This window comes from Thrips palmi, unplaced genomic scaffold (assembly GCF_012932325.1).
Source record: "Thrips palmi isolate BJ-2018 unplaced genomic scaffold, TpBJ-2018v1 HiC_scaffold_15, whole genome shotgun sequence".
Taxonomy (NCBI): domain Eukaryota; kingdom Metazoa; phylum Arthropoda; class Insecta; order Thysanoptera; family Thripidae; genus Thrips; species Thrips palmi.
The window spans coordinates 8,908,602-8,923,008 of record NW_023144624.1 but is presented as its reverse complement, the minus strand read 5'-3'; the positions used below and the strand labels follow the sequence as shown (position 1 = coordinate 8,923,008).

General features: G+C 61.2%; 5 protein-coding genes across 8 annotated transcripts; 2 read left to right on the top strand and 3 right to left on the bottom strand.

Moving 5' to 3' along the window:
• Positions 1-1,399: 1,399 nt before the first annotated feature.
• Positions 1,400-4,532, bottom strand: LOC117641127 (vegetative cell wall protein gp1-like). Of its 4 annotated transcripts, none has more exons than XM_034378241.1 (3): positions 4,502-4,532; positions 3,832-4,169; positions 1,400-2,627 (listed from the first exon to the last, which is right to left on the bottom strand). In XM_034378241.1, exons 1-3 carry the CDS (start codon positions 4,515-4,517, stop codon positions 1,596-1,598), a joined length of 1,386 nt encoding a protein of 461 aa, XP_034234132.1. In that variant the 5' UTR covers positions 4,518-4,532; the 3' UTR covers positions 1,400-1,595. The 4 variants fall into 4 exon arrangements, 2 of the variants coding, with proteins under 2 accessions (XP_034234132.1, XP_034234133.1); XR_004587478.1 differs by lacking the exon at positions 4,502-4,532 and adding an exon at positions 2,804-2,942 and having other exon boundaries at positions 2,489-2,627; positions 3,832-3,970; XR_004587479.1 differs by lacking the exon at positions 4,502-4,532 and adding an exon at positions 2,804-2,942 and having other exon boundaries at positions 2,489-2,627; positions 3,828-3,966.
• A 910-nt stretch (positions 4,533-5,442) lies between these two features.
• LOC117641176 lies at positions 5,443-7,668 on the top strand. Its single transcript, XM_034378316.1, has 6 exons — positions 5,443-5,646; positions 5,720-5,878; positions 6,147-6,395; positions 6,964-7,083; positions 7,151-7,222; positions 7,310-7,668. Exons 1-6 carry the CDS (start codon positions 5,443-5,445, stop codon positions 7,535-7,537), a joined length of 1,032 nt encoding a protein of 343 aa, XP_034234207.1. The 3' UTR covers positions 7,538-7,668.
• Positions 7,669-7,800: 132 nt separating this feature from the next.
• Positions 7,801-8,982, top strand: LOC117641573. Its single transcript, XM_034379030.1, has 3 exons — positions 7,801-7,959; positions 8,048-8,310; positions 8,388-8,982. Exons 1-3 carry the CDS (start codon positions 7,903-7,905, stop codon positions 8,758-8,760), a joined length of 693 nt encoding a protein of 230 aa, XP_034234921.1. The 5' UTR covers positions 7,801-7,902; the 3' UTR covers positions 8,761-8,982.
• Positions 8,983-9,595: 613 nt separating this feature from the next.
• On the bottom strand, positions 9,596-12,419 carry LOC117641062 (aminopeptidase N-like). The gene is made up of 11 exons (XM_034378165.1): positions 12,362-12,419; positions 12,151-12,289; positions 11,998-12,079; positions 11,724-11,910; positions 11,410-11,641; positions 11,186-11,323; positions 10,773-11,103; positions 10,520-10,693; positions 10,281-10,427; positions 10,101-10,179; positions 9,596-10,022 (listed from the first exon to the last, which is right to left on the bottom strand). Exons 2-11 carry the CDS (start codon positions 12,254-12,256, stop codon positions 9,648-9,650), a joined length of 1,851 nt encoding a protein of 616 aa, XP_034234056.1. The 5' UTR covers positions 12,257-12,289; positions 12,362-12,419; the 3' UTR covers positions 9,596-9,647.
• A 229-nt stretch (positions 12,420-12,648) lies between these two features.
• LOC117641175 (endoplasmic reticulum aminopeptidase 1-like) lies at positions 12,649-14,295 on the bottom strand. The gene is made up of 5 exons (XM_034378315.1): positions 14,260-14,295; positions 13,582-13,770; positions 13,230-13,399; positions 12,999-13,148; positions 12,649-12,922 (listed from the first exon to the last, which is right to left on the bottom strand). Exons 1-5 carry the CDS (start codon positions 14,293-14,295, stop codon positions 12,649-12,651), a joined length of 819 nt encoding a protein of 272 aa, XP_034234206.1.
• Between the last annotated feature and the right edge of the window lie 112 nt (positions 14,296-14,407).

Below are 14,407 nucleotides of genomic sequence, written 5' to 3'. Positions count from 1 at the left end.
GTTGAAAAGAAAATGATCGAGAATCGGTATTTGATTCAACATGCCCGTAGAACAATGTGTACGTATACACATTCACAAACATGGAGTCATTTCAGCAAATTCCAGGATTAATGTTAAAATGCTTAAAGGCTGTCTCATTACTCCTACGGCCCCATTTTTTTTTTTTTTTCAATAAATGCAAGCTTGCAGCTTTACAAGCTTTACAAAGTAACTGGCCCACACGCCTCAAACCTCAGGGTGACCCTGCATACTTCTCGTAATCAAGCCCAGTACTTCTTTCGTACTGCCCATGGGAAAGAAAGAAAGAGACGCGACGGTACCCAGCGCTCGCTCGAGAAACTGTCAATCAATGCCAGTAACCTTGGGGAGGACCTCCGAGCGCGGGGTATTGGCAGCACTTGGGCGGGACGCTGCGAATACCCTACGCGCGGAGGTTGGCCGCAACGTTGGCACGGAGTATGTCTGGTGTCCAGGCTCTTACCTGAACGTTATGGGGCCGTGGCTCTGGACTACCGACGGTCCTTCCGCTGTAGTAGTGGGGGAACCGCGCAGCGATCCGTTCAGCGAGGGGCGTTTCCAGATCGAGCGAAGATTCGCTCAACTCTTGTTCCCCTGCTCCGGGCTCGGCTCCGGGGGCACCGACATCGCTCCAACCCGCCGACGGGGAGGATCTTCTCGTTGAAGAAGAGATGGGAGACGCCAGCGCGACCGACCGTCGGTGACAAAACCCTGCAAACATGGACAAAATTAGTTTAAAAAGGAGGGAAAGGAGGGTGGCGCACACGAGGCGAGTGCACACCACACGTCAGTCGGTTCACACCTGTGGCCGTAGACGGGGACAGCACAGGCACAACGCCGAAGTCACAAACTCTAGCGGACACACCTCCGGGCGGCGGCGTTTGGGAAGGTCGGAGATGAGACACGTTCAAGAAGGCGGACTCCATGGTGGACGGCGAGGGCCTTGTTTGTGCGGACGGCGTGAGGGCCAAGGGGTCCCTCGGCGAGACGGAGCCCCACGGAGACGAAGCACCGCTGGAGTCCAAGTCCTCGAGGTAGAGGACGTTGTCCAGAGGTCCTGCGAACAATTGTGCCGGGCATGAGCTGCAGCCTTGACGGCCTTGACGACCTTGACCTCAGCGCTACGGCACACTCCAGGACATGCACCACACCGCACGTACAGTACAACCCTGGACACCATCAGCAAACACACTGCTCTACGTATATAGGTTGTCCGAACCAGCCACTGCCCTACAAAACACCACGATAACTCGGCGTGCACGCTATTACGGATTACTCAAACACGAATCAATAATTACCTGGCAACTATTTCAGTGTCAGTTAAAAGAAAAAAAAAAATGAGAGGATGTTTAATGGAATTTAAAAAAGCAACACAAACGGGTCATTCTTTGAAATTCTAAAATTCTAGGTTTTACTCAAAAGTCAATTACTTGATTACAAACGTTGGCCGAGCAATTTTGAAATAAAACATCATACTGAGTGAGCATGGTCAATACATCCATAAAAAAATCATAAAACATTGTCATAAAACATTGTCATCGACCTTACGATAAAATGTATCCACTCTCGTGCCGCCATCAGATATGCGAGAAAATGATGCTCGATAAGATGACGGCCTCACAACCATACTGGACCTCCTGCACTGGCGAGGTGGATCGTTGCGGCAGTTCCGAGGCCTGTGCGGGGGCGGGGGCCGGGGCTTCCTCGGCCGGGCAACCGAATGGGTAAGTCCCCGAAGACCCCGGCGAAGGTCCTGGCGGGTACTCTTTTGCAGGATGAGTCATTGCCGTTGGTTGGGCAGACGCTGCAGAGGAGTAATTCGGTGCTGCAGAGGGGTAATTCGGTGCTGCAGAGGGGTAATTCGTTGCTGCAGAGGGGTAAGTCGGTACCGTAGAGGGGTAAGTCGGTGCTGCAGAGGGGTAAGTCGGTACTGCAGAGGGGTAAGTCGGTACTGCAGAGGGGTAAATAGTTGCTGGAGAGGGGTAACTGGTTGCTGCAGAGGGGTAAGGGGCCGCTGCGGCGCGGTAAGGGTGCGATACCGCGGGGTAAGAGTAGGCAGGCGCTGCAGGGGCGTAAGGGTACTCTGTTGCTGCATATGGATATGCAAGCGGGGCAGAAGGGTAGGATAGAGGTGCTGCGGGGGTAGGTTGGGGCGGGGTAGGTTGGGGCGGGGTAGGTTGGGGCGGGGTAGGTTGGAGCGGGGTAGTGAGTCGCTTCGGCGGGGTAAGCAGCAGACAGCTGCGAGCTCCGACACGCCCCGTCGTAGAAGCTCTGGGTGGAGGCTGCGGGGTAGGTGTCGAAGGGCTGCTCCGTGTTGGCCCCGTACTGCCCTGGGTAGTACCCTGGATGTGCAGGCGGAGGAGCGGGCGCGTAGGCGGGCGCGGGCGAGTAGTGGTAGGCGGGGAGAGGGGCTTGGTGGGCGCGGCCCTCGCGGCCCGCCACCTGCCCGTTGAAGGCCATGGCCGAGGTCCCGCCGGTGGCCCTGGCGGGGGGGCCCTCCTCGGGGTTGCCCAGCAGCAGCGGCACGCGGGCACCGAAGTTGCGCATCGAGAAGAGGCGTTTGACGGTGATGCGCCGCGCTCGGACTGGGCCTGGACCAGAGCCTGGACCTGCAACAGAGATCGGCAAGGCCCGTTCAAGACAACCACCTGAGGGCAGGACAGGCAACACGCCGATGCGTGGAGGTCCTTCCCCTGTGTCTCTGTCGCACTCCATGCGACTTTCCGCGTGAGGGTGCGAGAGAGACGGAGTGGCGGCCTGTGGCGGCCCTCGACGGCCTCCCTACCTGGCGGGTTCGCGGACTCCTTGACCCTTTCGGCGACGGAAGGGGTTGGTCGCGACGCCAAGGACGCCAGGGACGCCCGGCGGCGGGAAAGAGGGAGGCCTATCCCCACGCCGATCGGCTCCAGCATGCTGCACGCCATCTGCAACACGCACGTGCAATTTATTCAACACGCACACGGACGGCCCCGACAAACAAAATGGCAGCCATCCGTCGCCCCCGCAGGCTCCTTCATCTTCGACGCCGCAGTATATTCACGTTTCTCGGTCGAGGGAAGGGTTTCCTGGGACTGGGAACGAACGCTCTGCTGACGAGTGCAAAGTGCTGGCGTGCAGGTAGGGGACAGCCTCTCTCTCTCTCACTCGCAGTCTCTTTCTTTGTTTCTTTCTCTGTCTCTCGCTCTCTCTCGGTACACGGGGCGGCGCGGGGGATTTCCTAGGTGTCCTTCCTTCCAGGGACCGAGCACCGGGCGGCTCTCCCAGCGTGTACCCCCCGGCCCACAAGCAAACACCTCGAAACCGGCAAAAACAAAAATATAAAACAGTGACAACAATCCCGTATTGGATTTGAGAGACCTAGGGGAGGGGCAACCCCTTTGCCCCGCGCGCGCTGGAAAGTGGGCAGAGAGTTTCACCCTCGGTTTCAATCGACGGCGTTTTACTGTGGCACCGGTCCTGCAGCTCGGTTCTCGCGTTCAGTGCATTACGTAGTTAATGAACCATCACAAAAACAACAACAAACGACAGTGTGACAGAGGGACGGCAAACAACAACATATACAAACAGGCACAACATCAAAGCAAACCCTCCCCTCCCCTCCCCTCCCCCTTTTTCTGGGCTTTCGAGCAATCCACTGCAATTCACACAGTGCGACTCAACCCTTCATAATCACCCCTCCCCCTCTTTTCCAACCCCCTCTCCTGTCAAGTGGTCGCCTCGCAGCGCAACGCGACGCCTTTCGCAATTTCAAAACAGTGCCAGACCCACAGACGCGCAGACACACTGACAATCCGCGTAGTAGTACTCACTCACTGTGGCTGTGGGTGTGGTGGGCGAGGGCCTCGACGGGGGCACGCAGGCACTGCTCCAAACACACGGCGGTAGACGCGCAGGGCGGGCGTGGCGGCACCGGGAGGACGGGGTCGGCGATGTTGTGGTTGGTTGTGGTCCCTGAGCGGCAACACACGACACTACACTGGCTCCGTGCTCCGCTGGCGGCGTGCCTCTCGGACTGTCGCAGCCTCCTGTCGTCGCGTCGCCGTGCGCGTGCCGCGTGCGTTCGTGTGTCGACTGGCCGGCCGGACTACCACTACACCACTGCCAAGGGACTGGCTTGGCTGAACTGGCTGGGCCGAGCTGGACCGGGCAGCCTAGGCATGTGCAGAGCAGACGACGCCGAGGTGCAGCAGTCGAGCGGTACTCGTCGCTCTGTCTCTCTCGCACGCATAGAGTCTGCCGTAGGGGTGCGAGAGAGACAGAGTGAGGAGTGGGGAATCGCTCGACAGGGCGCAGGTCAGGGGTTCGAGGCTGAGCCGCCGCCGCCGCCCCTTGGTCGCTGCAGAAATTATGGCGCGAAAGGAAACACACAGGAACATTGCCGAAAAACATTTTGGTTCCACTCTAAGTACTGGCAGTCCTAGAATGCTCTATTTTGACAAGCGCCTGCGACGTAAACGAGAGGTCACTAATCGTGCTGACTCACGAATTGAAATCGACATTGCCTGCAAACGATAGGCTGCGCCACGCGATGTAAAAACAAACAGTTGAAACCGATGATCTGAACGCAGAGGGAGACGCGAGGGAAGCCCTCCCAAGTCGCCAATGGACTGTCCCTCCCGTTCCCACATGGCGAAGGGCTGGTCGCGGCACCGTCGTTGACTGGTCGACGGTTGGCCGTGATTTGGGCTGGCGGCGCAGGGAGCGGGCACGGCACCAGAAAAAAGTCCCAGTGCGCCACCAATGATTGGGCCGCGTGGCCGCAGGACGCCGGCCGCGTCGTACTTGTCGATGGCTCGGCCCAAATTTGACCGGACAAACATGCGTGCGGCACGGCACTGCAGGATGATTCCGGGCAGGGCTTCCTCGCCCTGTCTCTGTCGGGTCCGCGGGGCGCCCGGTGAAGGTGCGAGAGAGACAGAGAGACGCAGTCCTGTTCGGACTCCCCCTGCGACGGCACGTGGACGACGGGCCGGGTGGCGAGCGCCACTGCGACACCACTGTGGGCCGCAAGGCCGCGAGTCTCGTCGCGGCGCCGTGACGCCATGAAGGGCATGAAGGCCGTGAAGGCGCACCGGGCCGTGGCCGTGGCGCCGGCCAAACCCACCAGGCCCGCCCGGCCCGGCCGGCCGGCCGCCAAGAGGATCGCCATCGCGCAGGAGATCCTGTACCTGTGGCGGTCGGCGCGCTGCTGCTTCATCCTGCCCGTGGCCTTCGCGGACAACGGGGTGATGCGCTTCGCCTGGCGCGCCCGGTGGACCTACTACACCATCATCGGCTGGATCCTCTTCGTGCCCTACATGATGTCCCTCGTGTGGCTCCTGTACAGCCGCACCATCGACAGGTGAGCCGGCCCGTCAGCCCGCCTGGGGGGTAGGCGGCCCAAGCTGCCGCCGCGCAGCGCGGCGCTGCCTACCTCCTGGGCGGATGTCGCGGAGCCTGCCCGTGCCATCTCCATGCCGTGCGCGTCCGTCTCGCCCCCGGAACCAGGGGAAGGCGCGCACCCTCCAGGAGATGGCGCAGCACGCCACCGTCACCGTCATCGGCGCCTTCACCATCGTGCTGCCGGTGCCCATGTTCGCCTCCATGCCCGGCTACGCCAGGCTCACCACCGGCTGGCGCCGCATGGAGGTAGCGTACCTGTTACAGTGTGGCGCTCTGCGCCTGACGCTTGAGTCGTGACTCCGTGATCGTGTTCCGCCAGGCGATGTACGTGGCTCTGACGGGCGGCCCGCTGGTCCTGGGGATCAAGTGGCTGGACTACATCTCCGGGCTGCTGCTCATCCACGCCGCCGTCCTCTCCGTCACCCTGGCGTACCAGCTCGGTGCGCGTTGGCCCCTCCCTGCTGGTGTCTGTCAGCCAGCCGACAAACGCTGACCGCGCTCCGCGCTCTCTGCCCGTCCAGGCCTGCCGGCGTGGACCCTGCCGCCGCTGGTGCACGCCGTGTACGCCATGTCCGGCCTGGCCCAGATCTGGATCAGCTGCTTCGTGGCCTTCGCCGCGCTGGCGGCCACCCTGGCGGGCCGCATGGCCGACGACGCCAAGGTCCGGGGCGCCGTCGGCATCCGCATGCACCGCCTGCTGTGGCTGCAAGTCGTCAAGGCAAACCGACCGAACCTTAAGCTAGAAGGCGCCCTCTGAGGCGTGCGGGGGGAATGGCGTACAACTCGGGCTTTTCCTCACTGGATGTTGGAGATTGGCAGTGGCGGGCAGAGGGCTGCTTGCCAAGGCCACGGTGGTGCAGATGTTGCAGGCGTTCTGCGAGTCGAACAGCGCGGTGCAGTTGCCGCACTTGCTGTCCATGTTCGTGCTGTGCGTCGCCTACTTCTTCAGCTTCGTCTACACGTTCCTCGGCAACTTCCAAGACCTCCTCAGCGTGGTACGCCTTCAGGCTGTCAGCGAGTTTGCAAGAATAATGAAAAAACTTGCCAATTTCTCAATATTTTACCCTTTTAGGGTTGTTTTTAGCCGCTTTCAAATCCCGACAATGCCAATCTTCTAGGACACTTGCGTAACAGCGTATGATACCAGCGTAATAGGCGTACAGGAATTAGTCTGGTCACAGCTTTAGAGAGTGCACAACCCCTCGACCGATATCCGATACAGAAGCACGGTGATCTTCCTGTCGCGCCGTCTCAAGTCCTGCTCCTTTTCAAGTGCTGGCGGCGATCCCAGGGTCCAACAGTCCTTGCCAGACCGGTAGTGGCTTTAGATAACACAATTTTGGCCCAATTTTGATGTTTTTCAGGGATCCTTAACTTTGCCATAACACACAATGAACCCTGATTAAATAACGTAACGTTATTCAAGTTATCATAAAAGTGTTACGTATCGTCCAAAGTTACGACATATAATATTAACCCTTTACACGACGAAAGAGACCTCAGGATCCAAGATTTTTTTTTTGTAGTTGTAACAATGAATAAGTGCCTCTCCCCGCTGTGTAGGACAAACCGGAACTACTGCAGGGCCTGTGGTCGAGCATGGTCGCCAACACGTTGCTCTACATCACCACCGGTGGCGCCATCTTCTTAATCTGCATATCCGCGCAGGTGGCCATCAACCAGGTGAGAGAAGCCAGGCTCAGAATGTAAGCGAGAACGAAACAAAGAATCTGTCTTTCCTTTTCAATAGATTTTCCTGAGGGCTCGCAAAAGTCTGCTGAGGATGTGCATTTCGGGCCAGAGCGAGGCGATGCGGACAGAGGTATACCGCATCACACGTTTTCTCTCTGGAATCGTGGTTGCTGAGTTATGCGTGGTTGGTTACGCACACTGTTCTGTATTCCGGCAGATTGTCTACTTCTTGGAAGACATCGACAGCAGAAAGCCCGTGGTCTCGTTGAGCGGGTTCCTTTACGTCGACCGCACCACCATCGTCAGTGTGAGTGGAGTGCTTCTTCGGCCGCGACAACCCCCTCCACTGCCGCCACACTGTGAACCCTCCAACTTGTTGCAGGCGGTGGTCATTTGCACGACGTACATCGTGGTCTTATCCCAGTTCACCATACAGTTCGCCTGACGAGTGGCGTCTGCCATAAACCCCATAAACATTGTACATAAAATAGACGCAAAGACCCCCCCCCAAACTTCCCACGTGGTGCTTAAATTCCCATTCGCATCCGGCACGCTACAACTGCAAATCCCGTCCGATGACCACACCGACATTCGCCGAGATCCGGTATGATTTGTGGCTGGGATTCCGCGGCTCGGCTCGTCAATCAGGATTCACCGCCTTAACCACTCACCCCAAGTGACAGTGGCAGCACGCCGCTCACGCCGCGGCAGGTGAATCTGATTAGTGCTTATCTGGACCGAGGTGATTTGGTGGACCCCCCTGCAGCAGTCCACCACTTGGTTTTCAGCACTGACCAGACCAACTCCAAAATGCGCGCCTTCCTGTCCCTGCTCGCCGTCTTCGCCTTGGCGTGTGCCTCGGCCCAGGTAAAGGATGTCACAGTCACAGCCTCTGGCGTTGCCAGCCCGCCGTGGCCGAGGTCGTGGCCGTCGCTCTAACGCTTGCACGCCGCAGGCTGACCTCGTGGTGAACGACCTCGTGGACGCGGTGCTCAAGCGCCTGTCCAACAACGAGAAAATCACCAGCCTGCCCGACCTCGAGGAGGACGCCTCCGTGAAGGTGCTCTTCTGGAACACGCCCGTCAAGATCGAGGCCGACGACGGCGCCCCCGTCGGCGGCGTGACCCTGAAGCGCTTCGGCAACGCCACCCTGGAGATCGACGAAGTCGGCAACCTGGCGCTCTTGTTGGAGGTCGGCATCGACGAGGCCGAGCTAACGTGAGTAGAACGAGGGCAGAGGGCTGTGACTTGACCCCCGCCGAAAACGAAACAAACAAATTGTGGTCTCTCTTCAGTTACGAGTACAAGACTGAGGTGGCCAGCGTGAAGGGCCCCGGCGGCCGCTTCACCGCCACCGTCGGCGCCACCAGCGTGCAGGGCAAGATCGCCTTCATCTTCACCGACTACACGTGCGACGTGATGCCCGTCGACGTCAAGGTCGCCAAGCTGGGCGACATCACGGTGGAGAAGGGCGGCAGCAACGACGTCGTCAACACCGTCTACCGCAAGTTCCTGGTCGACATGCTGGCCACGAAGAGGCAGAGCGTCCTGCAGAAGGCCATCGACGCCGCCAACGCTAGCTTCGGCTACGACTGCAGCAAAATCCTGCCCTCCATCTTGGCCGCCAGCAAGCCCGCCGGCAAGGCCGCCAGCGCCACCTCCGCCTAAGTGCCGTCTGCTCGACTTCGCCGATGTGTAATATCCTTCGGTGTGACGCCACTGGACTTCATGAACAATCCCCAGTCCAAATAATGTCCACGACGTGTCCCCGAGGACCCTTAGCTGCGGAAGACCGAACGAGGTGGGAATCAATCGCCTTCGTGGATCAGAATAGTAGTTCTTAAAGAAATATCGGACTAGACCACAATACACAGCTAATAATTCCTCGAATCCTGTCTGATCATTTCCTTGCCCCCACTGCATGCTGCATGCGCGTGCACACGAAGCAGAGCGCCGCCATGTTCACACCACTCCGTAGACACGACACAGTTGTATCAGTTTCCAAGTCAAGAGCGCATCTCAGTTTTTTCTGCCAAAAGATAAAGTTAGCATAATGGGTTGCAACGGTGTTGCACCCATTTATCAGGCGTATCAGGCAGGGCAACGCCTACAACAGTACTTCAGCTTCTTGTGCGTTACTACGTTCTAAATGGACAGCTTGACATAGCGCGAAAAGAGCCCTTACTTCCTCTAGTTTTTGAGCAGTTTAGAAATGATAACTAGACATAATTAGAGTTCTGATGGGGTCTTGAATTTCGGCACCCATTTTCCACGTCGACTCATACATTCAGAGGCAAAGTTTTGGAACATCTTTGGAAGATACGGCCCTCATCCAAAGCACACCCGAGCTCGGAGGGCGACAAACAAGTTTTAATAACATTGTTCTCGGCAGCACGGGACGGATCACTGGGCCGAAAAGGCGTAACAAAACATTGCCAAATGCATGCGGACTCCAAGGAGACGCACCAGATCTTTACGCGCAGCGCTCAATTAGGTTCCAGAGTACGAAAGTGAAGTAATTTCTTTTATTAACGTCATGCAACAAAGTTCTGTCCCTACACTCGAAGTAGGGCGAACCGCTGGCGGGGCGCGGCCGCGGCCACCGCGAGCAGCGAGACGATCCACATGACGAAGCCGGGGACGGGGGCGCTGCCGGCGCCGCGGGGAGTGGTGCTGGTGCTGGTCGGTGTGGTGGGGGGCGAGGGGCGGGCCGTGGTGGGCCTCGTGGTCGTGGTGGGTGCCGTGGCGGTGGTGGGTACCACTGCGGGGGTGGTGGGGGCGGGCGGCAGGTTGAGGTACACGCGGATCCAGTCGGCGACCAGGTCCGCGTTGAGGTTCGCCCAGGCCAGGTTGACGGCCACCTCGTTCCGGATGGTCGCCGCCAGCGTGGAGTCCTCGCTGCCTTGTGACGCAGCCACGGCCCGCAACAGCTATTCGGCAAAAACAAATGCATAAAACATGGCTCCGACGCGGCCCGGCTCTCATCGTTTACAGTGCACTGCGCCCACCTCATCGAGCTGCGACTGCGAGGTCGTTTTCGACGCAAGGAGCAGCGAGAGCCTCTCCAGCTCCCCTTCGTTCCCGGTTCTGCCAAAGTAATGAACGTTATGTAAAATGAATGAAGCCCCTGGAGCGAGCCTGCCTGCGCTTCTTTCGGGCGGCAGGGCGGCAGGGCGGCGGGGCGGTACCTCTGCTGGATCCCGGTGGAGTCCTTCTCGAGGAAGTCCGTGACGACGGCCCACCCGTGGGGCTTCCGCGCAGTCGCCGCCTCCAGCAGCTCGGCCACCTCGGACGACGTGAACGGCCCGCTGGCGACCAGGGCCTCGGACACGGCGCTGGCAACACGCGGCGAGGGCAAGGTCAAGGACGAGGTCAAGGACGAGGCCAAGGTCAGGGACGAACTGCGTGCCCTGTGACGTGCGCCTACCGCCGCAGCAGGTGCTCCGTGGAGCCGCACGCGGCGGCGCGGACGTAGCTGCGACGCTGTCCTCCGGCCAGGGTGTCGTCGGCCAGCGCGGTCAGGACGAAGCTGAGGGCGTCGTCACCCCGCGACGCCACCGCGCGGCACAGGACGGCCTCCACCATGTCGGCTTGCGGCGCCCTGGAACACGCCGCGGATGAGAGGCGCTGCAGCACGCTACAGCTGGCCGAAGGGCAACTTGACCTCGCCGAGCACTCACTGGCCGCCGCTGCTCCACTCGCTGTAGAGCTGGTCGGCGTGCTCCAGGCACTGCTGCAGCCCGGCCTCGCACGCCCAGGTCACCGCCAGCTCCCGCAGCAGCCGCACGTCGGGGTTCTGCCCCTCCGGCGCGCCGCCCATGCCGAACTGCGCGTCCAGGTACACGTCCTTGAGCAGCAGGGCCTCGAGCTGGTGCAGCCAGTCCAGCGCGTCACCCTGGAGGCGGTCCTCCAGGAAGGTGAACGAGCGGCGGGCCACCTGCCACGGCAAGAGGTCGTCCTCCCGGCGCAGGTACACCGCCAAGTCCAGCGCCAGCGCGTAGTCGAGCTCCCCTGGAATGAAAATGGAAGAAAGTCAGAAGGCCTGGGGGCGTCGGCGCCGTGCGTCGTGGGCCGAACGGGTCGGACGTCGAACCTGCGCGGGCGAGGGCGAGCGCGTCGCCGAGGAGGTGGGCCCGCGAGGCCGCCGGCAGCGTCTTGTCGAACTGCACGCCCAGCAGCTCCCTGGAGAGCATGCGCCAGTTGAACGTGTCGTAGTTGACTCGGTAGGGCGCTGGAACAAGGAGCAAGTCGAGTGGCTCAACTCAAGGCACGCTAGTGGACCTACCGCCAGCGCGGGGGCACCGCGAACGCACTCACCAGCTTGGTCCAGGTTGAAGTACACCCAGTCGTCGCTGGAAAGGTGCGGGATGGGGTCGAGAAGCATGTCGTTCTCGCCAGGCACCAGCCAGTCCCGGGGCGACAGCAGTCTCTCGCCGTCGTTCTGCTGCTCCAGGGCGTACGTGTAGGACAGGGGCACCCACCACTCGGAGTTCGCGTCCTCCGCGCCGAGAGCGCCCCGATCAGAGATGGACGCCCAGGAGAATTTCCTCTGTCGGCCGACAGCAGCGTTACGGACAGAAGTGAAGTACCACCGCACCGCGTTCTAAACCTAACCCATCGACGTGCCTTACCTGAGACACCGTGATGGCGTTGTTCTCGTAGTCCCTCATGACGGTGACGACGGGGTAGCCGGCCTTGGACGCCCAGGAGCTCCAGACGTTGACGACAGTCACGCCGTCGTCGAGCCCCGAGTCCCCGTTGTAGGCCGCGTCGGAAAACGCGTCGTACAGGTCGTCCACCGATACTGCCTTGCCAGCGCTGAAGGCAGTCACACCGAATTAGCATCAGCGAATCCACCGCAAACCACCACAGTTGACGGTCAGACACTCTAGCGCGCTAGTGTACCTGCGAGAGTAGAAAGTCTGCACCGCGCTGTCGAAGACCTTCGGGTTGAGGGCGTACTCCATCATCCTGATCAAGGCGGCCCCTGCAAAACGATGACGGCGTCATTGTCTTCATTCTAACAAACCCTCTCGTTACGTCATTGTCGACGCGAACCTTTGCCGGCGCTCGCCGCGCCGAGCTGGTCGCCGTCGGCCGGGGTCAGAGGGACGTCCGTCGACTTGGCGCCCTCCTCGAGCACGTCCTGCAGCTGCAGCGCCATCTGCTGGTCCACCAACCGCCAGCCGGCGGCGGCCTGGAGGGCAGCGAGGGGTGAGTTGGGGAGGGACAGCACAGAGTGAGGGAAGTACAGTGGCGCTGACAGTACCTGGTCCGCCAGCCGGTGCCGCAGATGCGCGGCCAGCCCCTGCAGTGCCCAGGCGTCCCCCCAGGTGGCCGGCCGGGTGGCGCCCCGCACCGCGGGCTGCGCCGCGGCCTCGGCCAGGCGGAGGAGGGCGTCGCGGTGCGTCGACGAGGGCGCGGCCGCGTGCAGCGCCAGCACGGCCTCCTCGGACAAGGCCACGATGCCGGGGGCGGCGGCGGCGTTGGTCACGCCTGGAAGGACACCAGGACCGCCATGGGCACTTGCTCCCACTCGCACCCTTTGTGACGTCGTCACGTCACGTGCCTACCTGGCAACGCCACCACGGACAGCGGGGACTCTGCGAGCGGCACCTGGCTGAGGTTCTCGACGAGGGCGTTCACCGTGGACACGTACTTGCGGGCGTCCTCCTGGGTGGCGGCGGCGGCCTGTTCGCGGCCCCACAGCACCACGGCGTCGCCGTCCGCGCTCTGGCGCTTCAGTGGGGCGACCACGAGGCCGACCTGGTGCGGCGCCAGGCGGATCGTGGCAAACGTGTCACTCACGGTTAGGCCCCCGCTGATGACCCTGAACAAAGACGAAATGGGTAAGCTTTCGGAAAAGTACAGGACAAGAAAAGCACGTCTCTGCTTCCCCCGCTTACTGCGAGTTGATGACGGGGGCGTTCGAGATGGCCGTGTGGGTGGCCGGCCTCCAGACGCGCAGGGTGACGTCGGCCTCCTCGCCGGCCTGGTCCACGCAGGGGAACACCATCCTGGCGGACGTCGGCGAGGAGCGGATCGCCGCCAGCCAGCTGGACAACGCCCCTGCTGGTTAGACTGGGCCCCGCACAGTGGGGCAACAACAGCACAAACCGCAAAAGCATCCCGCCCACCTCTTTCCGCTGTCGTAGGTGGCCTTGATGAAGCCCTCGCCGGACGGCACGCCGAGCACCCCCGTGGCCGTGACCGTCACATTGTAGGTGTCACCGACGGTGAGCTTCTTCCCCAGGAGGATCTCCACTTCCTCGCGGTCCTCGTGGAACACCACGTCGCTGACGGGGACCTGCGGGGCGTTGGCGGGAAAAATCACAAGTTGTCCTGTTTGTGGTTTCGACAAGCCGCCGGCGTGTTTGCCGATAAAGTAAAGGAGCTCCCGCCCGACTAATCCGAGTGACGGTCCGACCGAGGGCCTGACGGACTGGGCGATAGCTCGCGGCCAAGGATTCGAACGCATGATCCCCGTACCCGCACTGAGACGCCGTTCTTGTCCTCGCCGTCGACGACGACCTTCTTGGCGACGTCGAGCTGCTTGGCGTTGAGGACGATCACGTCCACTGCCTCCGTCGCCTCGACGGTGATGACGGTCGCGATGTCGAACGACGAGGCGGTGTCTTCCACCGTCAGGTCAACCACGTACGCGACGGCGGATATTCCCTGAGACCCCACCGGTGGCGCAGGCGTAGTACTCGTCGTGCTGATGACTTTCTGGTGGCCTGTTCCCAGCAAAAGGTGTTTCAGTTTCGGCCGCTGCCAGCGCGCCCGCCAGCAGTACGTCAGTACGAGACCTCAGGCACTGACCGGAGAGGGGCCAGCACTGCGCGAAGGCGACGACGACGACCACCAGCAGCGCGGCGACGCCCCACGGCCTGGAGGACACCCAAGGCGGCAACGGTGTAACAGTGGCTCATACCATTTCGGACGACGCACTCACCGAAACAGAGAAACTAACCGGGTGAGAGGCCCCGTCCCCGTCGGCATGGTGCGCTCGGCTGCGCTAGGCGGCGCTGTGCGGTGTCGCCTCCGAGTCGAGAGGCACTGGCGATTCAGGAGTAATCGCTCGGCCACTCGCAGTGCGGCACCGCCAGGCATCGCCTAATCTCTGCACTGCACCGCCACAAACATTCGTCAGGACAAGCGTCCTACCGAATTTTCGGCCAGCCCGCCCGCCGTGCCCGCCATGGAGGTCAAGCAGGTGGCCTTCCCCGCGTGGCACGGCGACACGGCGCGGCCGCGCGCGGACCGCTGGCCCTGGCCGGCCCTGACCCTGGCCGGTCCGCTCGGACACCACGAT

Bases quoted from the DNA above. Each gene is read 5' to 3' on its own strand.
- LOC117641062 (XM_034378165.1), bottom strand. From the start codon at position 12,256: ATGGCGCTGCAGCTGCAGGACGTGCTCGAGGAGGGCGCCAAGTCGACG. The intron at 11,642-11,723 runs GTAAGGCACGTC...GTCGGCCGACAG, and splicing joins ACGCCATCACGGTGTCTCAG to AGGAAATTCTCCTGGGCGTC. The intron at 11,104-11,185 runs GTTCGACGTCCG...TTTTCATTCCAG, and splicing joins GCTCGCCCTCGCCCGCGCAG to GGGAGCTCGACTACGCGCTG.
- LOC117641176 (XM_034378316.1), top strand. From the start codon at position 5,443: ATGTCGCGGAGCCTGCCCGTGCCATCTCCATGCCGTGCGCGTCCGTCT. The intron at 6,396-6,963 runs GTACGCCTTCAG...CCCGCTGTGTAG, and splicing joins TCCAAGACCTCCTCAGCGTG to GACAAACCGGAACTACTGCA. The intron at 7,084-7,150 runs GTGAGAGAAGCC...CCTTTTCAATAG, and splicing joins CGCAGGTGGCCATCAACCAG to ATTTTCCTGAGGGCTCGCAA.
- LOC117641175 (XM_034378315.1), bottom strand. From the start codon at position 14,295: ATGGCGGGCACGGCGGGCGGGCTGGCCGAAAATTCG. The intron at 13,149-13,229 runs GTGGGCGGGATG...GGCGTTGTCCAG, and splicing joins ACCTACGACAGCGGAAAGAG to CTGGCTGGCGGCGATCCGCT. The intron at 12,923-12,998 runs GTAAGCGGGGGA...GTCTTTGTTCAG, and splicing joins GCCCCCGTCATCAACTCGCA to GGTCATCAGCGGGGGCCTAA.
- LOC117641127 (XM_034378242.1), bottom strand. From the start codon at position 4,407: ATGTTTTTCGGCAATGTTCCTGTGTGTTTCCTTTCGCGCCATAATTTC. The intron at 2,628-3,831 runs GTGAGTGAGTAC...TCTCTGTTGCAG, and splicing joins CCACCACACCCACAGCCACA to GTCCAGGCTCTGGTCCAGGC.
- LOC117641573 (XM_034379030.1), top strand. From the start codon at position 7,903: ATGCGCGCCTTCCTGTCCCTGCTCGCCGTCTTCGCCTTGGCGTGTGCC. The intron at 7,960-8,047 runs GTAAAGGATGTC...TGCACGCCGCAG, and splicing joins TGGCGTGTGCCTCGGCCCAG to GCTGACCTCGTGGTGAACGA. The intron at 8,311-8,387 runs GTGAGTAGAACG...GTCTCTCTTCAG, and splicing joins ATCGACGAGGCCGAGCTAAC to TTACGAGTACAAGACTGAGG.